At 47.5% G+C, this 25,464-nt stretch overlaps 1 protein-coding gene across 3 annotated transcripts in view; it reads right to left on the reverse strand.

The window, feature by feature from the left end:
* Window positions 1-25,464, reverse strand: part of LOC126544836 (uncharacterized) — a 97,701-nt gene that overhangs the window by 1,140 nt on the left and 71,097 nt on the right. For all 3 annotated transcript variants that reach the window (XM_055062158.1, XM_055062159.1, XM_055062160.1), the window contains one exon: window positions 23,331-23,507. In XM_055062158.1, the coding sequence (XP_054918133.1) occupies window positions 23,331-23,507 (177 nt within the window). The remainder of the gene's footprint in view (window positions 1-23,330; window positions 23,508-25,464) is intronic.

Raw genomic sequence — 25,464 nt, forward strand, 5'->3', positions numbered from 1 at the left:
TGCAGCTGATTTTATCCCGTAAACAAAAAAATATAACGTTTCATGCAACAATATCATGAGAAACATACTAATAAATGCACTCACTCTAGTTTCTTAGGAACGAGTATGAGAGAGTGACTAAAAGTATGAGTGGACGCAAGTGAGCACCAGTAAGTGGGAGTGGGCATGAGTATGAAAGAGAGCAAATGCGAACAGGTGAGTAATATTGCGAGTGCAAATGAATGTCAGTGGACATGGATGAGTCAAGTGAGTGAATAGCTGAAAAAAATATTTGCAAGTATGTGTACATTTATTTTGTCGACTTACATTGATACAGGGTGTCCCAGCTAACTTTAGCCAGAGTTTAAAAGCATGCAAATGCCACATAGCTGGACAGAACAAAGGTAATGTTGTTTGCCGTCACTTATACCCCTGTCACACGGGAAGACTTAATAGCATTCGATGCATTGGATGCCATTCAGTCTCTTGCGGTGCTATACAGTAAAATATAACGGCATTCGCAAATGATAGCAATAACGATCTGGAACAAAATTTTCTTTCGGGTCCGCAGCCGCTGCAGCTGTACCCACGGCACCGCATGTCAAACACCGACGAACCACCACGAGAGTACGTAACACCACTGCTGCCATTGCTAAACAAACACATACAATATGGCTGACTGCCGCAACAGACTCCTGATACAAAGAGTAATAGCGTTTGAGCCCAGCTGTGGTGAAAATATCATCATGGCAAAAATTATAATTCTTTAAAAGTCTAAAAAATATCTTCAGACTTTGCTGATGCACACATTATCTTTTCGTGTTGTGTGTCACGTTGTCTATCTGGGGTCAAGAGTATACATTTGGTTCAAAATCGAATGAGTTCCCCTAACTCATTCGATGGCAAAATATTCCATTTGAATGACATTAAATTTTCCTGTGTAAATCCCGATTAGTGGGATTATATGTGAATGCCACTCGATTTGAATGGCATTAAATATTCCCGTGTGACAGGGGTATTAGAGAGACTCAAGCTACTTTTTTTCATTCTGCCTAATTAGATAATTAGTCTTAATCAAATTCTCAAATATAAGTAGATTAAAAGTGTCAATGAGAAAATTGCAAAGCGACATGAAAAACTCCCCATACAGCTTTCTGTTGCTAAATATGTGCTACATAAAAGTTTTTCCGAGTGTGAAAGAAGACCGTGAATACACACAAAGTGCTTCGAGCGGCCAGTTGCGCGGCAATTTTGTGTGCATTTGCGGGCATACTGGACAGGGCAATCAGAATCAATATTGGGAACATTCCCATGACAATGGAAAAAGTAAAGCTCTGGACATAACAGGCAACATGGTGGCACCGGTGTGTTGAAACACTGAAACTTCGGTGTACCACACAAAATACAGATTGCGGTGCCGAAAGTACAGGCTGCGTGACCTGCCATGAAGATGAGAAAAATACTGAGCGCCCTCCTGTCACTGTGCCCGTTTACAGGTATGCCCACATTGCAAGTTCAGCTATGTGAGCCAGTGGAAAATGTTGAAGCCCTAGGGAACACTGATGCAGCTTTTAATTTCATTACACGAAATTTGCTCCCCATTCAGTGCCACCTGAAAATGGCTACGGTCGCACCAGCCGGCCTCCTCCTAGCTGATCGAACTCGTCTACCATCACTTGAAGAAATCTCAATGACTGACTGCTTTTGGAAAAATGTAAGTGTCGCATTCATTGTGGTGCAAAAGTTCTGCACACCCTTAATTTTGCGCTACAACTGGTGCTTAACACTGGGCATACGCATAGAGTTTAACCATGCCCGTTGCATAATAGGATTGCTTCCTCAAGATCTGGCACCTGACCTGGCAGCCAAAACAGCCATATAAAGTGCTTTCCTCGTGTGTGCGCTCTATTTTTAACTTGGCGAGACATGTGGCCACAAAAACTCTCTTTGAGCAATGGCACTTCGTCATTGCCTAAGCTTTTATCTTACTTTAGTCCCAGAGTACGTGCCCTTTCAACATGCTTATGTGCGCTAGTGACCATACTACCAAAGGCCCAAAAAAATGAACATGTTCATCCTCCACATGTTGAACATGTGAATAAAATGAACATGTTCATCCTTTTCCTGTGCTGGCAACATCTATGATAACTATACCTTTGTCTTCTGCTGCATGGGTACCCGTTCGTTGCGACATGGACACATGCTTAGATGTGGATGTCTGTCGACTGCACTATCTGCTTGCAACTGGGCAATGCATTTGCCGTTCCATGCTCTTTACTGCACTCCTCTTCTGCATTTGCTGTCCTGGTATTCAACCTATCAGACAGCCTACTGCACCTACACTTTCGAACTGTGTTGGTGTCCAGGGCAGCGCTTCAGCCCCGCTCTGTCCTCTAAACAGTGCAAACACTGTACTTCTCCAGAGAATGCCGATGACTCTGTCCACTGAATGTGTTCCATTTCGGGCCAAACTTATCGGAGAAGTTTGATATCCAAACATTGCTAGGGAAATTTCGAAGGTGCTTGGCGTTGTCACCAAGCAAACTTGGCTGTACTACACTTGTTCGTCACAAAATCGACACTGGCTCCCATGCAGCCATTCGACACAACCCTCGTCGTGTTTATGCTTCTGAACTCGCTGAAATTACAACTCAAGAGAAAGATACCATATTTACTCGCATAATGATCGCACTTTTTTGCCAGAAAAATTGACGCAACATCAGGGGTGCGATCATTACGTAAGTTAAATTTCCCGTGAAAAAAAAAAATTTTTTTTTTCGTCTCGCGTTTGCTGCGGGACACCAGAAGAAAAATTGCGGTCGGCAGAGCAAGCTGAACACGCCAAACGCGATTTTTTCTTCTTCACGTGAGTACATTACTTGCATTGAAAGAGTTTCTTCCATCTCAGTAATGAGTAATAACGTTAATATCGGCAAGTTTGCGGCAATAATGTAGCCATGTCCACATTCGAGGGGACAGAAACAGATGGGCGCGCTTAGCTGCCAGTGACATAGAAACACATGGCTGGCATGCTGTGGAAACTGCGGCATCTGTCTTCACTACTATCCTAATACGGCACGTTTCCGCTAATGGTGGGTGAATACGTTAGCTGTGTTACAAGCGTCGGTGTATGAATAGGGTACACTTTTAACGTATCAGTGTAAACGTGGCTACTATCGTTGCCACTCGCGATTTGTTGCGTGCCCACAAGTGCAGATGAGAAGAATCGAAAGGTGCCTTTTTTATTGTTGTTGACAACAACCATTATAACGCCTACACATAATAAAGGCAAGTTTGGTTGCAGCTTTTTTTTTAGTCATGGAAGTGCGGAAAGTGACGAAAGTAATGAAATGAGGCATCTACGTAAGAATGTTTGGTGCGTGCAGACTGCTTGGTTTGTCTTGAACAATCGTTCGCGTAGCATTCGACAGATGGTAAGCACGATCAAGATTAGCTAGACTTAGCACACGACATATCGCTGCGGCAAGTTCGGGGTGTGATCATCACACGGGAAATTTAATCGAATTTTGATGACAAAATTCAGGGGTGCGATCATTACGCGAGTGCGATCATTATGCAAGTAAATACGGTGTGTTACAGCGTGGCATCATATATTGCTCGTTCAGTCCTTGGTTGTCCCCAGTAGTTCTCGAGAGAAAGAAGGATGGCACTATGCGACTTTGCGTAGACTATCGCCGCCTAAACAGCATTACCAAGCCAGATGGATACCCTCTCCCCACCTCGATAATGCCTTAGATCGGCTTTTTCACAACGCTACCTCCTCTCCAGCAACTGGCAGGTTGGGCTTGATGAGAACAACGCGTAAAAGAGTTTTTATCACACTGAATGGCTTGTACCATTTTAACCGCCTTCCTTCTGGGCTCTCTAACGTACCTGCAACGTTCCAACAACTAATGGAGTGGGTCCTTGGACACTCGAAGTGGTTGACAGCATTGGTGTATTTGGACGACATCAACGTTTACGCTCCCATGTTTTCTGAACACCAACAACATTTGGAGCTCGTCTTGCGCGCTCTAGATGATGGTGGGCTCTGCATAAAGCTTTCGAAGTGTTTCTTTGGCTATTGAAAAGTTACCTACTTGGGTCATGTTGCAAGAGCCCAGGGTATCAACCCTGACCTTTCAAAGCTGTAAGTTTCAACAAGCATTTCACCTCCTACGATGGCCAAACAAGTTAAAAGTATTTTGGGTTTTGCTTCCTACTTCCGCCGACACTCCACCGACACTCGCACACTATCGATAGGATGCCCCTAGCATCATCCAAACTGACGCCAGTGATCTTGGCCTTGGGGCGGTTCTTCTACAATCCGACTCCAAAGGGACCGAGAAGCCAGTTGCCTATGCCAGTCGCCGCCTCAGTAAACGAGAAAGTCGATACCATGCTTCAGAACTTCAGTACCTCGCAGTAGTCTGGGCCATTGTACAGTTTTAGCCTTACGTCTACGGCAAGCATTTTACTATTGTTACTGACAATGTTGCACTGCGCTGGCTCAAAAAAAAAAAAAAAAAACTAAATGCCAAACTTGCCCAGTGGGCTCTCAAACTTCAAGACTACAGCTTCACGGCTGTTCATCGCAGTGGTTCTTGTCAACCAAGATACTGACTACCTTTCACGCAACGCTGTTGTTACTAACTACTCTGTGCCGGCATTTGCAGTACTTGATCTCCGAGCTGCACAATCAAAAGATATCGAAATCTGTGACATCGTTCGGCGCCTTTTTGGCAATACCAGTACACCTAAGCACCACCTCGAGAGACTCATCAGCTTATGCAGTTCGAGATGGCTTCCTTTATCATCGACTTACAGGAAGTGAATTTTACCTACCTGTGGTGTCTATGACCATGTGACCATCCATACTTTTCATGTGTCACGACGCCCCCTCTGCTGGCCATCTGGGTCAGCAGAAGACTCTGGCTTGCGTTAAGGAAAGATTTTGGTGGTCTGGTATGTGTGCCGATGTATATCCTGTATGTGTCATCCTGCACCATTTGTCAAGCTTGTAAGGTTGTCACAAACCCACAACCTGTGCCCTTACAACCAATCACCCTCCCTAACGTACTGCTCAATATCGTGGGTATTGATCACATGGGCCCATTTCCTTGCAGCAAGCCAGCCAACAAATTTCTCATTGTGACCACAGACAACCTGTCTAAGTGGGTAGAAGTTCGAGCCATCCCCGATTCTGCAGCCGCTCATGTCAAGACCTTTATTAATGAGTGCCTCATATTCCGGCATGGCATGCCAAAGTTGCTGATTTCTGACTGCGGCATTGCATTTACGTCACACACCTTCAAAACTTTCTTGTCTAAACAAGAAATACGACACGCTGCAGCATCCCCTCAACATCCACAAACAAATGGACAGGTTGAGCGCACCAACCGCACCATAAAAGACAGCTTCTTTCTATGTCTGTCCTACATATGACTGGGATGACTATGTCGCTGCTGCAGTTTACGCTCTAAACACGTCCCAACAGGAAGTCACTCGCGCCACGCTCTTTTAGCTGCTCTACAGGAGAACGCCTTGGTTACCACAAGAACACCTTGGCTTTGACATGTCTCTGTAAGAACAACCAGCAAGAGTGGAGCACCACCAAGCGCAGTTCGATATGTCTTCTAAGCAACGTCCCGCTCTGCCTTTCCAACCAAGCCATCTAGTAATGGTTCGACAGGCACTGTGTTTACCTCGGCGCTGCAAAAAATTCTTGCCCTGGTTTTCTGGCCCCTTCCATGTTATGGAAATACTGGGTCCTGCGACGTTTCGTTTAGCCATGATTCCCAAACTTGATGACAACCGCTGCAAATGCACTTTTCTTACTCATTGCCAGGCAGATGAGGCTTTATGTCCCTCGTGAAACCTGTACTGAACTCCTGTCTTACTCCTGTGCAAACTCAAGGGGAGAGGGGGCAGCAAGTGTAATGATAACAAAGAACGTCGCAAGTGAGAGAAGAGGAAGGGCAAGTAGCAGCAGTGGGTCAGGGGAATACCTAGTTGGTTTTTGGAATGGCCGAGATTTGGGTGTGTCGCATACCATTTGTAACTCATTCAAGGCGCCGGACTCCTGTTACACTATTAATTGTGTGACAAATTGCAGTAAATGACAATCTAATTAGTAACTTTAACTAGTAACTGGATGGAAGATATTGTAGTTGATCAATTGATGCCAGTGAGTTTACAATGCAAAGCACCTCCAAATAAAAATGAACTGGGTTTTACGTGCCAAAATCACAATTTGATTATTACGCATGGCGGAATAATTGTGACCACTAGGGGTTCTTTAACGTGCATAGAATGCACGGTACATGGCGTTTTTACATTTTGCTCCCATTAAAATGTGGCTGCTGTAGCCAGGATTCAACCCGCAACCTCGAGCTTAGCAGTGGATCCTCCACTTGGAAGAAATCTTTAAACTAGCACCAGTTTCAAGATAAGCAATCAAATTTGCAACAAAATGCGGCTCCATTTTTTTTTAACAAAATGCCTTTTTAAGCAGTAGAGGACAAATTTAACTGAAACAAATTCAGTTCATCACACATTTTGGTAACATATTTTAAAACTGATGCCAGCCTGAAAATTCATTTTAAGTGGATATGGTTGGCATACTTACTGGCTCAAATTTGCAAATTGCAATTGGTGCCCTAAATTGATTAGTAAATTATATTACTCAATTCTCCATTTTAATTTCTCATGCAACTAACGTCCTCCTTTTTGAGTAATCCAGCTCAAGTAGAATAGTGCTGTCAACTACAGGTAATTTGTAAAATCCTGTTCAGGTTTAATTAGTACATCTAGTATGGATGACAAGAAAAAAACTTGCACTTTCGACCTAAAAGCAGAGCATCGATTGCAATAGGAGCTATACAAACTAAGGATAGTAGCTTTATCGGCTGTATAAACTTGCAATAGGATTGCAATAAAAGCAATAGGATTGCAATAGGAGCTATACAAACTAAGGATAGTAGCTTTATCGGCTGTATAAACTTGCAAACATTCGCTTACTAACTAAACTTACAAGCATTTACAAGCAATTATGTGGTTTTACATGCCAAAACCACGATCTCATTATTAGGCATGCCGTAGTGGGGGGATACTGGAATAATTTGGACCACTTGGGGTTCCTTAATGTGCACCTAAATCTAAGTACACGGGTGTTTTCGCATTTCGCCCTCATCGAAATGTGGCCGCCGTGGCCTGGATTCGATCTCGCAACCTCGTGCTCAGTAGCCCAACACCATAGCCACTGAGCAACCATGGCGGGTTAAGCATGGTGTCAGCACGTACAGGCAAACGTGAACGCATCACACTTGATGAGCGCGGACACTCGCTGTCAAAATGCTGGCTTTAGGAAGTGCAGCAGCAGCAACAAGCGAAGTGACCTTCATGGCGTCTATTGCTTCAATGCAAACTGAGCGGAAAGAATGCAGCATGCATAAAGTTATGAGCCTTCGAAGCGCCTAGACTCTGCCCTCAACGTAGATTGCTTTCAAGATATCGCTCATGTGGCCGCGGAATACGCTAGAACAAATCTCACAATGACTCGTGTAAACGTGATTAGCATTCAAGCAATGTCGTGACAAACCATATTGCTGAACACATTTTTATAGTATCTGTAGAGGCAAGTCTATTGTTTTGGCTATCAGGGTCATACAGTTAAAAATATGGGGTTTTACGTGCCAAAACCGCGATCTGATTATGAGGCACGCCGTAGTGGGGGGCTCCGAAAATTTGGACCACCTGGGGTTCTTTAACATGCACCTAAATCTAAGTACACTGCTGTTTTTGCATTTCACCCCTATCGAAGTGTGGCCGCCATGGCCGAGATTCGATCCCGCAACCTCATGCTTAGCAACCTAACACCATAATACCACTAAGCAACCACGGCGGGTTATGGGTCATACAGTAAAACCTAGCTGATTTGACCCTTGTTAATTCGTAAAATTGGATAATTCAGACTCGTCCTCTGGTCCCAGCAGGGGTATGCGTTATTTAATGGCATCAAACTCTCTTTAATTTGGACGTATTTCAGAATGATGGAACGCTTCGTGCCTATTTTTGTCTTATAGTCTTTATTTTTGTGTTTACTGCCGTACATGACACCGCTCTGTCCTCGTACCTTTAGAGCCATGGTCACATCAACAGGAACAACGGTTTCCTCCGCAGCAGTTGCAGCAAACCGTATTTTCATTTTGACTCAATTCACGCATTGGCCTCACGTTTTAAAAATGGGTGGTCGCCATCTATGATCATGTCGATAGCAACCACGGTTTTGTCTTTGGCGGTTGCTCCAAACAATAGTTTTGTTTTGACTGTGCGCAAGCTTGGTCATGTGCAGTGCTGGGCAGTATCGTAGATACACATATCTTAGATACTATCTTAGATATTCTTTCGGTATCTTGTATCTGTATCATGATAGGTCTGGCAAGACCTGTATCAGTATCTATATACATTGCACGATAATGATTGTGTCTGCAAAGTACTACAGTACTACGTGCCGCGGAAAGACCTGATATTTCAAACCAAACTGTTTTCCCTTCTCCTTGCGGCCGCCGCGCTCCATGCCGGAGGATGATATACACGTGCTAGTGCGCCTACGTACATGTGTTTGCACTGTGACGTCACTCGTGGTGACACGTGACTTCAAGAATTATTCAAGGCAACATCTGTTATTTGTCTATTATATTGCTTTAATAGATAAATTAAAGCTTAGAGAAATAATAAAACACACAAACCAAATGTCTGTATGTTTTTGTTTTACTTTGCACCGAAGCAAGAGATGTACTTCCGTTTCGTCTGCTTGTTCCCACGTCGTGCACTCGCGCACACAGACATCAAAACTGTCATTTTATACCGTATTCCAATGCGGGATCATGCTCTGTGATCCACTTGTCTGCCTCAGTATTCGTGTAGCACTGACTTATACCGCTAATCAGATGTCCTCGTGCACAGCACGTAAAATCGTGCGCTGCGTGAAACAAGACCATCAGAACAGCTCCCGCGTGACGCCATCAGCGGAAGTACCGTAGTTATTCGAATCTAGGCCGAGTCTTTTTCAAATAATCCTATTCCAAACTCTAGGGTCTGCTTAGATTCGAGGATTTTAAAAAACGCACCAGTTTTTCATTGAAACTGCTAAATATGGTGCGTACCTAGCGCCATCTAGAAAAGTCAGTATTGCAGCCGCCACTAGCCGTGCCAGTAACCAACCGTACACAAGCGAGGTCGCCATTTTGACCCGTGTTGTGTCGGCCACATCGGTGTGCAGCGTGGTGTTATCGCGATGGCACCAAGCAGGAGATGCCACTACAGTGCCTCTTTCAGGCGAAAAGTTGTGATAGCCGCAGAGGCATCGTCGAACCTTCAAGCCAGGCGGGACTTCGGCATCGACAAGAAAAACATTCGTCGTTGGAGGGGACAACGACAGCACCTTTTTGCGTGCGCCGCAACGAGGATGGCATTTAGCGGACCAAAGAAAGGCTGTCACCACGAAGTGGAGACAGTTTTGGCTGACTTTGTTCAGACGCAGAGAGCAGCTGCCTTTCCAGTGACAACAGAAGTGCTCCAAACGAAAGCTAAGGAACTTTCGAGGGAGCGAGGCCTAACGCCAAAGAATTTAAAAGCCAGCCGGGGCTGGCTTCAGAAATTCGTGAAGCGCTTCGGCTTCAGCCTCCAACATTGCACTTCAATCACCCAGAAGCTGCCAAGCGATTTCGAAGAAAAGCTGAAAGCTTTTCAGCGCTACGTGCTGCGAAAGAGAGTAGCGGCAGGCTACAACCTTGGGCAAATCGGCAATGCCGACCAGATGGTTGTGTATTTTGATATGCCAGTGGCATAAACTGTGAATGAAAAGGGTGCTGTTACGTTTCGCCTACGGCGCGCGGTATAGCCGGCGCGGATGCAACGGACGCCGGGGCTTCGTTCCAAGCAGCGGACATTTTGGCCCGTTCAGCGCCGCCGATACGCCTCCCCGCCAAGCGCGTCCAGGCGTGTTTCAGTGCCACGTGTCTTCGTGTGTGCGTGTGTGTGTGTGTGCCACGCTTGTCAAAGCGCAGCAGCCGGGGAGAGGAGCTCCCCAAGTGTGAAGCGAGGAGGTCTGACAGGCGCCGGCCAGGCGATGCGTCACTACACTAGTCTCAACTTGTCTCTCAGCTCGTCTGAGCTCCGCCGTCACGTGGTCTCATCCCGTGACCTTCCTTCTTGCCCGCGACGCCGAGAGTATAAGAGCAGCTGCCCCCGGACGCCAGGAGAGAGGCTCCGATTTCTTCTGTCGAGTTACGTGATCTCCCGTCTCTCACTTCGGTCGACCTGACCGCCCGCTCTTTTGCGATGTTAGAATAAACCAGTTGTTCTGTTACCAGTCGACTCATGCTTTGCCGGGACCTTCGGATGCTTCCAGTGCCCCAGGCCGCCAGGCCAACGCTACCCTTGGGGCTTGCGACCCGATTGCAACAACGGGTGTCAGCGCTGAGTTTGCAACAACTCGTGCCAGCGGTGCGATTCCAACAACTGGCTGGTAGCGGTGAGATCGCGACAACGGAGGCCAGCAGCGAAGAGATGCGGTTGACTGTATGCTGAGCAGCACAACGACCATCCGGGAGCAGTGCAACGAGCCCTGTGTGATGACTGGTTGCCTGCAGCGGAACGACTGCGCTGAATTCTTGGCTGCGAGGTTTGGTGAGTGCGGGACTTTCTTCTTCTGAGTTTTGCCAGGCTTTTGTTAGTGTCAGAAACAGAGCTGGTAATTGTGGTTGTCGTTGCTGCCGGGTTAGTTTGCGGCAAGACAATAGAAGGCAGTAGAGAAAGCAGCATTCAGAGCAGCCATGGATTTGAAGTCGTTGCGCAAACCGAAATTGCTGGAGCTTGCAAGAGAGTTGGGTCTGGATGTCTCAGACAAACTCAGAAAACCAGAACTGCTAAGGGCTATTCTTGAGTTGGAAGCTGAGGATGACGAGCTGTCGGAATGCCTTGAGACCATTGAGGAGAGGGAGACGGCAAAAAGACAGGAGCGCGAACTGAAAGAACTGAAAGAGAGACAGGAGCGTGAACTTAAAGAACAGAAAGAGAAAGATGAGCGTGAACGAAAAGAACAGAAAGAAAAAGAAGAGCGCGAACACGCTTTGGAAATGAAGCGTCTCGAGGTAGAGATGGAACACGCTCGTAATGGAAGTCAGGCACACGGTGCAGGAGAACGAGTATTGTTCAAAATGACTGACCTGATGCGGCCGTTTAAGCTTGGAGAGGACATTGGTTTGTTCCTGGTTAACTTTGAGCGAACGTGCGAGAAGCAGGGGTTCTCTCGGGAAACGTGGCCACAGCGCTTGCTCACTTTGCTACCCGGCGAGGCGGCCGACGTAGTCGCTCGCTTGAATAGAGAAGAGGCAGAGGATTTCGACAAAGTGAAATCGAGTCTGCTAAAAAAGTACAGGCTGTCAGCGGAGGCGTTTCGTCGGAAGTTTCGGGAAAATGAGAAAGGCAAAAGTGAGTCATATACAGAGTTTGCGTACAGGCTTATGTCAAACATGCAGGAGTGGCTCAAAGAAGAGAAAGCGTTTGGTGACCACGAGAAAGTGCTGCAGTGTTTCGGGCTAGAACAGTTTTATAGTCGGTTACCTGAGAACGTGCGGTACTGGGTCTTGGATAGGCCAGACGTTAGTACGGTGGCTAGAGCCGCTGAGCTAGCCGAGGAGTTTGTGACGCGTCGGGCTCGCGGAGCTAAGGACGGTCAAAAGGGTGAATTTGGCTCCAAGTTTGAGAGGCCAAAGTTCACGCCCATGAGAGCAAAGGGGGACACACGTAGTGCGGATGCGAGTGAAAGCAGTCCGACCGAACGTAAGGAGACGGCGGCAACCGAAGCCGAACGCAGAAAGAGGTTCGAGACGAGGCAAGCGCGCGTTTGTTATACGTGCCAGAAGCCGGGTCACTTTTCGGCGCAGTGTCCAGAAACAAAAACAAAAGTCGCGTTTTTGTCATTATGCAGCACTGACGAGAACATGAAGCTTCTCGAGCCTTACATGCGAGACCTCCTCGTGAACGGGAAAGAGTGCAGAGTGCTTCGCGATTCCGCAGCTACAATGGATGTAGTTCACCCCTCATACGTAGAACCCGATATGTTCACGGGCGAGTGCGCATGGATCAAGCAAGCCGTGGAAGCTCATAGCGTGTGTCTGCCCGTAGCAAAAGTGCTTATTGAAGGACCTTTCGGAGCGCTTGAGACGGAGGCCGCAGTGTCATCTATGCTGCCCCCCCAGTACCCGTACCTATTTTCGAACAGGTCCGATTACCTCCTGCGCGAGAAGGGGCTTTTGTTTGGTGAGGCTAGCGTTCAGGCCTTAACCAGATCGAAGGTTCGGGAGCTCGCTGCAAAGGCAGTAGTTGCGGGGCCGACGTTGTCGAACAATGAGAAAGAGTCAGAAGCGCAGCAAGCTGGTATTCAGAGCACGCCCGAACTGAATAAAATTGAGCCTGTAGCGTTAAAGGCACCAGATACTGGAGAGGAAAATCCCGATGCGGGAAAGTTAGAAGAGCTATCTGCAGATTTGCTCATCGCGCCTACGTCAGATGGACTTAATAGGTTGCTAAAAGTCAGCCGGTCGGCTTTGATAGCCGAGCAAAAGAAGGATGGCAGCCTAGAAAACATACGCTGCATTGTCAAGGAAGGTATCGCCAAGAAAAATGCTCGCTTTGTGGAAAGAGGTGGGGTCCTGTACCGAAAGTATCTAGACCGCAGAGGAGTGGAGTTCGATCAGCTGATCGTGCCTCAGTGCTACCGTCAGGATCTGTTGCGCTTGTCGCATGGGGGTTCGTGGTCCGGACACCTAGGAGTTAAGAAAACTAAGGACCGTCTCTTGCAAGAGTACTATTGGCCAGGGTGTTTTCGGGACACAGACCACTTTGTGAAGACATGTGACACCTGTCAGCGGGTGGGCAAACCAGGGGACAAATCGAGGGCGCCGTTGAAATTGGTACCTATCATTACGGAGCCTTTTAGACGGCTCGTTATTGATACAGTGGGACCTCTGCCGGTAACAGCCACGGGGTACAGACACATTTTGACTGTGATCTGCCCAGCGACAAAGTTCCCTGAAGCAGTGCCGCTTAAAGAACTCAGCTCAGTTGAGATAGTCAATGCACTACTGTCCATATTTGCGCGAGTTGGTTTTCCTGCGGAAATCCAATCAGATCAGGGCACAGTGTTTACTAGCGCTTTGACGACAGCCTTTCTCGAAAGGTGCGGGGTAAAGCTGTTACACAGCTCAGTGCACCACCCCCAGTCGAATTCCGTTGAGAAGCTCCACTCCGTCATGAAGCGCGTGTTGAGAGCATTGTGTTTTGAACATCAAACTGACTGGGAGCTGTGTCTGCCTGGGGTGATGTTTGCATTAAAGGGAAGCTGAAACACTTTTCGAAAAAAATGAGTTCTCTGCGGCATTCTACAGTTTTGAGTCCCCTGAACACGAATATCTGGTTCAAAAAGGGCGGAAACAAACGCAAGCGGCTGTTTTTCCAAGAAAACGCGCACCAGCGCCTCAGGGCATCGCGCGAGCGCCGCTGTTGCCCGTGATTGGTCGGGGCCGCTGTGACGTCGTTGGCGGTAGTCGCCGGTCGGCGCCGCCGCATGTCTCCGTTTCAGAGCGTAGCACTATTCCTTTCTCTCTGGTAGCACGCGGTTCTGCTGTTCTGGCTTCATAGCTGAGTTGCAAGATGGAATGTTCTCGCTGTCTCCGACAGCTTGTATTGTCCCCATACATGTTTGAACCCACAGCCGATACGGAAAACGATGGCGGCAACAGAGTCAACGACGATATTGAGTGTGCCAACAGCGAGAGCGATGTGTGCACCTTCTCGCGCGCTGGAAATCTTAGCTGGTACGCATGTGTTTTTTTTCTTTTTTTTTTGATGTAGCTGCACCTTGCAATGACGGGAGAAAAAATGCGCTAAGGTGTCACTGGGAACATGCTGCTGGAAGAATGCCGAAGCACTAACTTCTCATTATATTTACACGGGTGCAATTCCGCGATGTCAAGCACCTTGCCGCTGCTTGTCTAAAGTCCCGTGGTTTTTTCAGCGTTGATACACGATCGCGAACATAAGTGCCGCGTTTCAAAGCGCGCACATGCAGTGCTGTGAGGTACAGTCATGGAAGTTGCTTATCATACACATCCAGAGATGACCAGAGGTATTATATGTGCAATATTCATACTATGGTTCGACGACTTTGCGAGTGTGGTTCGATCAAGAATCGGTATGCGTGCTCCATGCTAGTGTTGACATAAATATATTAGGCAGCTTTAGCACCGCCGTGTGGTAAATACGATAACTGAACCGTACGTCGAATGTCACTAGGCAAGCCTACACTCCATTTGATACCTCAGGTGCATCGCTGTGGAAGCTACGCTCGAAGTCCGGTCATCAAAATTTATTACTGCGCGCGTTTCCGTCTATGCTTCGCAGCGTGCCAGCGGCGTTTGCTCGCGCGAGCATGCACGTGAAGCTGCCGCGACGGGCTGCAATTAAAAAATACCGAAAAGAATTTTTTTTTAAAAGAACGTGTTAGCAGCCGTATAAGTACACGGATGGTTTCTATGGGTAAATTCTTCTTTTTTTTTCATTCCGAACTGAGCTTATATATGGAAAGCTTTCTGAAAAATCGGGTCAAGAAACACCGAACTTTTCTAAGTGCGAACGCAGCCACTGCAAGAAGTATCTAAAGCCTCCACAGCGTTGCACCTGATGTATGAAACGGAGTATAGCAACGCTAGCAACAACGCGTTTTCGCATTTGTCGTAAGGCTATCCGGCTACGCTAAAACTGTTACCAGACGTTAATGGCTGCAAATGTTCGTATTTCTCCAGTGCATCAATGTGGGCCTAATCACGCTTTCATTAAACTAGGTGCACCTGCATGTGCTGCGTATTGATGGAAGATGAAGAGAACTGCTTGTGCTGCCAGGAGGTGCAAGAGATTAGGAAAAAACAGAAGCGCACGCAGTGCGTAACAAGTTCAAGACAATTCAGGACTGTGTGCCTCAGCAGGGCAGTACTGGAAGTGGCACTTGCCCAGAAAGGAGTCGAACCCGCTGGACAAGGCAAGAAGTTTACACACAGGTGTGAAAATGATATGGCCAATGGAAAAAGTGATGCAAAAGCAATTCTTTTTTACAGGCAGTTGAGGTATGCAGCATACCGTCAGTTTGTTTGGCTAGTATGGAAAAAGTTGGGAAAGAAGAACCGTCGGATTCTGCCAAGCTGTGTACTTGAAGTTGTTCGGGCTTCAGTCGCGCCGATTTAATTGGAATACCGATTGCCCGCATCGTTGTAAAGCTCCGATGATAGTCACTGTCGCGGAAATGGTCCGAGCACAGCACAGTTGATTTCGTCGGCACGAACTTCTCTCTCCTCACCGCACGTACCCACTGCGCTGCAAGCTTCTTTTCCTTCGGGAATTTGTGAAACACCACATCGTCTCGCCCGCCTGTGTTCGCGCAGCCGAATGCTGCACAGAACGAGGGCATGTTGGGCGCCCTTGGCTATAGGCACTCACGCAGCGCAGAAGAACAGTTTACGAAAATCGCAAAACAAACGTGAGCGGCGGCGGCGGCGGCAGATCTCTCGTAGCGTCGTTCAGTAAAGCGCAGGACGGAAAGAGGCATGCCAGCCCATGTCAGCGCGCCGGTCCGCAGCTCGGTTGGCTCGGTCTCCGCCCATGACGTCACTCTCGCCGGTTCTCTCCTCTGCCAACGTCCTCACCCGGCGCTCCGGGAAGCGATGGGGGCGTGTCCGCGCGGGTGATTTAGAAAGCGATTTCCGCCCGTTATATTAACAAAACGAAAAAAAAATTTCAGAACCGTAAATTATTAGGTCTGTTCTTCCCAATCCCAGCAATTCATAGAAATTGAAAACCGTTTCAGCTTCCCTTTAAGGACCGCGCCGCATGCGGCTACGGGGTTTTCGCCAGCTGAGCTGGTGTACGGTCGCTCGCTGCGATCTCCGCTTCGCATGCTTCGAGAATCGTGGGAAGGCAGGGGCGACGACCCAGTCGTGGTGGAGTACGTGCTTAAGCTCCTCGAACGCTTAAGAAGGGCACAGGAGTTGTCAGGTGAAGCAATGGCAAAGGCCCAGCAGAGGGCCAAGGTTTATTATGATCGGACAGCCAGGGCCCGTCGTTTTGAGGTGGGCGATGAGGTCATGATATTGCGCACATCGCTAAAGAACAAACTCGACGTGCAGTGGGAGGGCCCAGCACGGATTGTTCAACAACTGTCGGACGTCAACTACGTGGTCAGTCTGCCAGGAAAACGGAAAGCACAGCAAGTTTACCACTGTAATCTGCTCAAACCCTATAAGCAACGGGAAGCAGTAGTGTGTATGATGGTAAACGCTCCCGAAGAGCTTCCGGTCGAGCTTCCGGGACTAGGCTCAGTGACGAACAGGAAAGACACCGATCAAGTCATTAGTGACTTAATCAGTAAAGCATCGCTGTCCCCTGAGCAGAAAACCGAACTACACCAGCTCTTACAAGAGTTTCAAGGTCTTTTCTCTGAGAGGCCTGGTAGGACTTCTGTCCTTACTCATGACATAGAACTTACCTCCCCAGAGCCAGTACGATCCAAGGCGTACCGGGTGTCACCCCGCCAGAGTGATATTATGGAGGCTGAGGTAAAGAAAATGCTACAGCTCGGTGTTATTGAGGCGGGTGAGAGTGATTATACCTCCCCTTTGATTTTAGTTGAGGTACCGGGCAAGGAACCTCGTCCTTGCGTCGACTACCGCAGGCTTAATTCCATCACTAAGGATCAAATTTATCCGATCCCTAACATCGAGGAGCGCCTTGAGAGAGTGAGTAGCGCTCAGTTTATTTCCACCCTAGATCTTGTCAGGGGCTATTGGCAGGTTCCACTTACAGAAGAGGCTAGTAGGTATGCGGCGTTCATTTCACCAATGGGGACATTCCGTCCTAAAGTTTTGAGTTTTGGTTTGAAGAACGCGCCATACTGCTTTTCAAGCCTCATGGATAAAGTGTTGCGGGTACAGCAAGAATTCGCTTTACCGTATCTAGACGACGTAGCGATATTCTCTGCATCCTGGCCTGAGCATATGGCCCACTTGCGGGCAGTGCTAACCCGCCTGCGCGATGCGGGCTTGACAGTCAAGGCTCCCAAGTGCCAGTTAGCACAGGCCGAGGTTGTCTACCTTGGTCACGTGATTGGTCGGGGTCGTCGCCGCCCCTCTGAAATAAAGGTGGCCGCTGTGCGAGACTTCCCGCAACCGCGCACGAAGACCGATATTCGGTCGTTCTTAGGTGTCGCCGGCTACTATCAGAGGTACATCCCCAGGTACTTTGATATCGCGGCTCCCCTGACGGATGCTCTAAGAAAAACAGAGCCCCAAACAGTCGTCTGGGACGAGACAAAGGAAGGAGCTTTTAGCGCCCTAAAGAGCGCCCTAACAAGCCAGCCTGTGCTACGATCGCCCGACTACACAAAAGGGTTCGTTGTTCAGTGCGATGCTAGTGAGCGAGGCATGGGCGTTGTACTGTGCCAACGGGAAAATGGAGAAGTAGAACACCCCGTCCTGTATGCTAGTCGTAAGCTGACCAGTCGTGAGCAGGCGTACAGCGCCACCGAGAAAGAGTGTGCGTGTATCGTGTGGGCCGTTCAGAAATTGTCATGCTACCTAGCCGGCTCGAGGTTTATCATTGAGACGGATCACTGCCCTCTCCAATGGCTGCAGACCATCTCTCCTAAAAATGGCCACCTCCTGCGCTGGAGCCTCGCTTTGCAACAATATTCCTTTGAGGTGCGTTACAAAAAGGGGAGTCTCAACGGTAACGCCGATGGCTTAAGTCGAAGCCCCTAACGTGGGAATCAGCCTCACAATTGTTTGTTACTGATGTTTTTCTTCCTGAGGCAGGATTTTTTTTAACCTATTGCTTTTGTGTAGTGTTTTAAAGTGATGACGTGCTTTCTAGTGCAATTTTTAAATTTGTGGATGTGTTCTGAGTGCTGCAAAACTACTGTAAGGAACTAGGCAGTGGTATAAAAGGGGAAAGAGCCTGGCAGGACTTGGTGAGGGTTGTTTCGTGCTTGCTGACTGAGCGGTTGAGTTTCGGCATAGTTCTAACGCTTGCCGGGAACGAGAACAAAAATGTCAACTCTCCCTAAGTCACTTTGCAGTGTCCTGTATGAACCTGAACGAGAGAACGAGGCCTTCTCTGTGCGCTGCGCTCAAGAAACGCCGAAGGACGACCGTCTTCGGTTATGAGCATCATCAAGCGACATCCCTCCGGACAGCGGATGCAGTCCCCTGACCATCGGGATCTCCTTCCCCCGGCGGGGCGGTCTGTTACGTTTCGCCTACGGCGCGCGGTATAGCCGGCGCGGATGCAACGGACGCCGGGGCTTCGTTCCAAGCAGCGGACATTTTGGCCCGTTCAGCGCCGCCGATACGCCTCCCCGCCAAGCGCGTCCAGGCGTGTTTCAGTGCCACGTGTCTTCGTGTGTGCGTGTGTGTGTGTGTGCCACGCTTGTCAAAGCGCAGCAGCCGGGGAGAGGAGCTCCCCAAGTGTGAAGCGAGGAGGTCTGACAGGCGCCGGCCAGGCGATGCGTCACTACACTCGTCTCAACTTGTCTCTCAGCTCGTCCGAGCTCCGCCGTCACGTGGTCTCATCCCGTGACCTTCCTTCTTGCCCGCGACGCCGAGAGTATAAGAGCAGCTGCCCCCGGACGCCAGGAGAGAGGCTCCGATTTCTTCTGTCGAGTTACGTGCTCTCCCGTCTCTCACTTCGGTCGACCTGACCGCCCGCTCTTTTGCGATGTTAGAATAAACCAGTTGTTCTGTTACCAGTCGACTCATGCTTTGCCGGGACCTTCGGATGCTTCCAGTGCCCCAGGCCGCCAGGCCAACGCTACCCTTGGGGCTTGCGACCCGATTGCAACAACGGGTGTCAGCGCTGAGTTTGCAACAACTCGTGCCAGCGGTGCGATTCCAACAGTGCCAAGGAGGTGAAAGTGCACTCTGCGGGCTACGAGAAGCAGCGCGCAACTGTGATGCTGTGCTGTACAGCTGATGGACATAAACTCCCTCCTTATATGATATTTAAAAGGAAGACACTGCCTGCTCGAGAAACTTTCCCAAGAAATGTGATTGTACGGGCAAATGAGAACGGGTGGATGACGGGTGCGATGGTGGATGAGTGGGTTAAGATTGTGTGGCGACGGCATCCAGGAGCCCTTTTTACAAAGAACTCTCTCCTTGTCGTCGACTCTTACCGTGGGCACTTGACCGACAAGGTGAAGGCTGCGCTCGCCCAAGCAAACACGGACCTCGCTCTCATACTGGGTGACATGATGGGCCAGTTGCAGCCATGTCTGCATCAACAAACCTTTCAAGGATCCTCTGCGGAAATATTACACGGACTGGTTGACTGACGAAGAGCACATGCTAACGGCAACGGGCCGCATCAAACGTGCATTGTTATCGCAGTTGGCGGGCTGGGTAACTGCAGTGTGGGACGACATCCCTGGTACTTTTATCGTGCGTGCCTTTAAAAAGTGCAGCATATCTAATGCGCTTGACGGTACTATAGATAGTACACTGTTTGAAGGTGACAGTGACAAGGAACACAACGACGAGTCTAGCAGCAACGACGACGTTGAATGAGCTCTGCACGTTCAGATTCAATAAATGCTGTTTGCTTTTTGTAAACGCTGTCCTCTCTTTTTTTTGTTCGGCCTACATTCGAGGTAATACATTTTTTTTTTTGTTGGCTTCAGACTTTAGGGGGTCGGCTTAGAATCGGGGTCGACCTAGATTCGAGTAAATACGGTATGTCACGCCGCGAGAAAGCGAGGAGAAAAAGTGGGGCTTGTGACGTATCTGTCACGCGATCCTCAAGGTCCGGTATGGGAGAATGCAGGGAAGGAATTTTGCTTGTGGAGGCTAGACAGAGCAAGTGAAGAGAGCGTCGCGCTCGGCAGTGGAGCTCGCCTCCTGAAATCATGGGTTGACGACACTGAAATATTTATCTCTGCTATTAATGAGCCGATATGAAAAATTTGTGAGGAATGCTCCCTAGAGGACACGTAAGTACTTCCAGTGTATAATCAAAGTTTGCTATGGGGCCTGGAGAGGGGCCCTTTAAGATACAAGATACTGCTATCGCAACATTACCGAGCAAAAATATATATGTTGGCTGAACTCCGCTTCTCAAGCTGATACTGTTGCCACTAAGCCACCTGAATAAAACTAAAGGCAGCGACTTTCTCTTCTATTTCCGCCAGAGCGCTCCAACAAGGGCAGGCGATGAGGTCTGTGCATCCCTGCTGGTAGAGCAGAGTCACGTATTGGCACTCGTGCCTTCTCGCCAAAAAGAAGCACATGAATGTGTGCGCGCAGCCAAGCTTTTTTTTTTTTTTATTTCTTTTTGTTTTTATTTGCGTCGGTGCCATAACACTTGCTCACAGCCACCATACTGTGCTACGTGTGCCGATGCGTGTGGCATCTTTTGCGCAAATTCTGAAGCTGATATACTGTTGAAGATTCTCTTGTGTGGTGCTTTGTTACGAAGTCTGAATGCAATAATGGGGTTGCCTTGCATCTAGAGGTTTTCACACATCAGTGATTTGAAGGATCTCATAGATGTAAGTGACCGTTCTGAACCAAAGCGTGGATAGCGCTGCTTCCAGGAGACTTGTGCATAAGACAGCTATTTTGTGTACGTGATTGTTGCTCACAAAGCAATTTTTTGGACTACGTTTTGTGATAATAATTCTGCAAAATATGAATAAGTTATGAAAGCTGCATGTTACGGACGAATTAGCGCTTGTATATACCTTATAGTTGGCAAGCAGCAGCGACTCACATCAATTACAAAAGCGACAAGCAAAAACCGCTGACAGCACAGTATATGAAGAGCTTTCATGTAACGCAGCTAAAGCAACCCCAATAAATTGTTTCTGAATGAAAATATTATACATTGAGCAAGAAAGACAAAAGTTTGAAGATAGACATTTCATTCAAATTACAAGGTTGGTTGGCATCAAGAAATTTTGAAGCAAACATTCTTGTGCATACACGTTATCTTATGATACAAATAGAAAGTACTGTATCGGATACAATAATTGCGATAGTACCATGTAGCTGTATGTCAAATACTTTTTGCCTGGATATCTTGTATCATGAGAAAATTGCAAAGTATCTTTGCCACGACCTGGTTGTGCGCCTTCAAAAGAGCATGGTCAGCATTCCGGATAGCGTCAATAGTGGCCACGCTTTCGTTCACAGCAATTGTGGCAAATGGTATAGTTTCATTTTAACTCTGTGCACGTGATGGCCATGTGCTGTTGTTGATTAAGTAAATGGGTGCCGATTTAGTAAGCATGTGTTTGTTTTTTGAACTCTTGATAATATGACATTTGGTTAACTTGGTCATTTTTTTTCTGTCCCTTGAAATCTAAATTATTTTACCTTTTACTGTAGAATGTATCTGGGATCGGCCCACTTCACTACAACACTCACTTTTCAGGGTTGGCCATGACCATGAGGGCATGACTACGGTTCAGTGACGATGGAATGGCATCGATGACAACAGCATGAGAATATTTGGATGACGAGTATGACGTAACGACGACAGTATGACGAGAATAGGATGACAAAGCTGAATAAAGATGATGGAATGACGACAGTGTGACGATGAATGCATGAAGACTACTGATGACCACACTGCAATGACGACGATGGTAAGACAACGGCGGAATAATCACAATAGAACAATGACAGCATGATGATGGAATGACAAAGAAGAAAAGACAATGCCTGTCTGAATATATATTCAAACAAGATTGTCTCAATATATATATATGTCACTGGTTCAATTACAGCCAGCACTGGATAAATTTTAAAGGGACTCTAAAGGCAAATATTAAGTCAAGCTAAAGTGATGGACGAGCGCTCGAGAACACCTAAGGCATCAATATTATTGTGAACAAAGCCTTAGTAATCAAGAAATCGAGGTAAATGCAGGACACGATTAGAGACTACCCCGGGACATTCAAGTACTAGCCCAATGACAAAGGCGCTCTTCATTATATTTTTATTTCACTACTACTCAACCACTCGTAATAAATAGATCATTGAATTGAATTATCATTCTAAAGAAAATGCTAGGTACTTGTCCAGTTCTATTTGATACTTAGGAAAAAGAACTCATTGATGTTACCCTTGACAATGACGCAAGTGCTGAAAGCTATGGTTTTGCTGTCTTGCGGAACTCGCACAAACTGCAATTAGCAGAGAATGCCACGTCCATGTGATGTCACGGGATTCAATGAACAGTCCACCCCACTTGACCAAGAAAAGGCTGCTGCGGCGAATCGAATGCTCTGACTGAGCTTGGTTTCTCCATGGCTGTATATTTGCATGTTGCGGGGGAAAAAAAAGGGGGGGGGGGGGGCGCAGTCTGTCGGGCACCCAGATGTAATTTTCTCATAAACCATGTCTTTTCTTGGCACAAAACAAGCACTGCGAGGTTTCTGAAATGGTGTTTCAACAGTCCACATTGACTCAGTATTTGCGTTTAGTGTTCCTTTAATTAAAGAATTTCTTGTCACTGAAGAGCGGCACCTACTCAGTGACCCAGGTTGGTGTCGGAGGGATTCATTAAAGAGCGGAATATACCCAGTGACCCAGGTTAGTTGATGGTTAATTTCAAACCCTGTTCCCTTAGAACAGCAGCCTGATGCCGTACCCATTAGATCATGGACTACTTGGTGACTGAAGGTGGTGGGAAAATGGTTAGAGACCCAGCCAGACAGAAAAATAGGCAGAAACAGTCACCTAAAAGTGCATTAAGTTCCCAAAGAATGCTGATCGCATTAAAAAATTTATTTCGAAAAAATTGCGAGGCAGTGCTCTATCTCTGACACATTCCACATCTTAACAGCTGTTATAGGGTCCCTTTAATTCAGACCACCTGAAAATGCTTGGAGGAAGTTGAATACATTGGTGTTTGCATTGGTTCAACCTAAACTGCATGCATACTGCCCTCATTGTAATGTGGCCAGGAATGGAACAGCCAAGTTCATGCTCAGCGGAACAGCATTTTTTCACTGAGTCACCAAGTGGGTATGGCTAGAGTGAATGATTAGGAAGTCGAATCCTGGCCAAGTGCTCCTTGGGTAAAAGCTGGTAAAAGGTATGCAGACACCAAAAAGGTTTTATATATAAAAATTAGGTATACTGACAAGAAAAAAGGCAGCAGGGAAACATGCAGGGAAGCAGGTATGTGCTTAGATTTCTAATCCATGTCAAGGACAGATCAGACTGTTACTCACTGACCTTCTTATATTCATCCCGCTCTTTCAGAAGCTTGCTCAGATAGCGGATCTTTTGCTTGTGATTCTGGTGACCCATCATTTCGGACACCTTTCCGTGCAACTTGGCCAGCTCACTCTCTGTTGCCTCGTTCCTCCTCTCGAGAAGCTGCTTCTCCAGCTCGTACAGCTCTAGCTGCTCCTACAGTGAACAAAAATACCACAAATAAAGCATAAGTGTCCAATTTCACCCTTAATGCACAAATGCTGGAAAGGGCAACTATGCAAAAAGCTATTAGAATGCTTAACCTTGAGGGAAAAGAAAGCATTTCTCTCACTGAATTATAAGGTTTAACATGCCAAAGCACACATGGCCTATGAGAAATGTAGTGTGGGACTTCAGATTAATTTCGATTGACCACCTAGTGTTTTTAGAAGTGCACCTTAAGCATGGTTGATCGAACATTCTTGCATTCCACTCTTGCCATAATGTGGTCATTGCAGCCTAGAATCGAACCTGCAGCCTCTTGTTCAAAAAGAATCCTAGCTCGACCAGTTGGTACTTGCTGAGATGACTAAACACAGACACATACATAACACAAACACAAAGGACTGTGCAGACTGCGTGTTACAGGGCCTCTGAATATCTGTATGGGAAGTTCATGTGTAAAGGACGGCTTAAAAGGTTTAAAAGGCTTAATGTGTCCATGTTTTGTTGCTTTTGTGCTAAATAATGAGAGTAACTCAGCAGCAGAATGCCACAGACACTGAGCTGCCACAGCGAGTATAATTTTTCGAACATGTAAAGGAGTACTGACAAAATTTCGAAGTCGAGTTAACGTGAGAGATCGATTTATGTGGGCACACACACATCGTCTGCAAAATATGAGCGGCGAATACAGCTTAGAATATATTTAAAATCAATGTTAAAGTAGGTGCACGCAGCCAACTGCGAAACACAGCACCTCGCGACATCGACAAGAAAGGAATGTAAACAACCGAGAAAACGCTATGTCACGAGTGTGCGCTGCCGTCGGAGTGGACCCTGCGAGCAAGTTTCTTGCCGCTCCGATCGTCCACATGTGCCTTTTTTCCCCTCCCTGGTAGTGACGCCAACCTCTTTCACCGCTGAAAGCGGCACAAAAATCGGCTGATACTTGTTTCTGACAACTCATAAAGTGACCTCGAAAGTGTGCATGTTATAAAATGTTGCGCAATATAGTAAATCATTGTGATTTTGACTCACAAGTGGTCAGCACAGCCGCCACTGAAATAGTCTCTGCAAAGCAGCTCGCCTGGCTAACAACGTCGGGAAGACTAATTGTATTGCCACTTATGAGCGACATAAATGTGCAGACGTTGATTGTGTTGACGAATATAGATGCTTTATTACCAGCAAGGGCCGTCGGCCCCGGGTTTGATGGTTAGCGAGCTAGACCTATATACCGTTTCCTAGCGATCACCAGCTTGCTTGGCTCGCTCGGCGTCGATAAGCGGCAGAAGTGGTCCGAGTTCATGCGCGCCGCTGGATGCTTAGAATGGACCCTGCTGAAGAGCAGCCAGATTTGCTTGTTTCATTTCGAGCGTGCCTAGCATAAACAAAACCGGCCGAGCTTAGAGCAGTCTGATGATCTTCCACCAAGACTATGTACCCCTAAGCCTGATGCTGTGTCGACTTTTACCTCGCCTTGTGTCCTGCTCCGGAATATGCTTCATTCCCAAAGCGCCTTTGACGAATGGCTCGTACTACTTGTACCGGTGCGTACGCATATTGATAGGCGTCGCTAGCTGCACTTTTCGAGTCGCTGCTTTGTAGTGGATGAAATCAAATGTGGTCGGCCACGTCTAATTCGGCGCCGACTACCGCAACCAGGAAGTAGTCGCCATTGGAGGACGAAAAGAAGGACGACTGTGATGTCGAGGACATCGCAAAGCACATGCAGGCGTAGTAGACGAATTAGCAAGACCAAGCTCTTGCGCCGGCGAACGCGCTGGTGTGAGCACGTCACAGTTTTGTGCGATCACGTGTCTAGCTGTGTTTACATTCCTTTTTTGTCCCATCTCGTTGCTCTCCAAACCGAAACAGACTGGTCACTACAAACAAGACTCCAAAACATTACCTGTCACCCTCTGAAGCCAATGTTGTTTCGTGTGGTGAT

The sequence above is a fragment of the Dermacentor andersoni genome, chromosome 1, assembly GCF_023375885.2.
Source record: "Dermacentor andersoni chromosome 1, qqDerAnde1_hic_scaffold, whole genome shotgun sequence".
Taxonomy (NCBI): Eukaryota; Metazoa; Arthropoda; class Arachnida; order Ixodida; family Ixodidae; genus Dermacentor; species Dermacentor andersoni.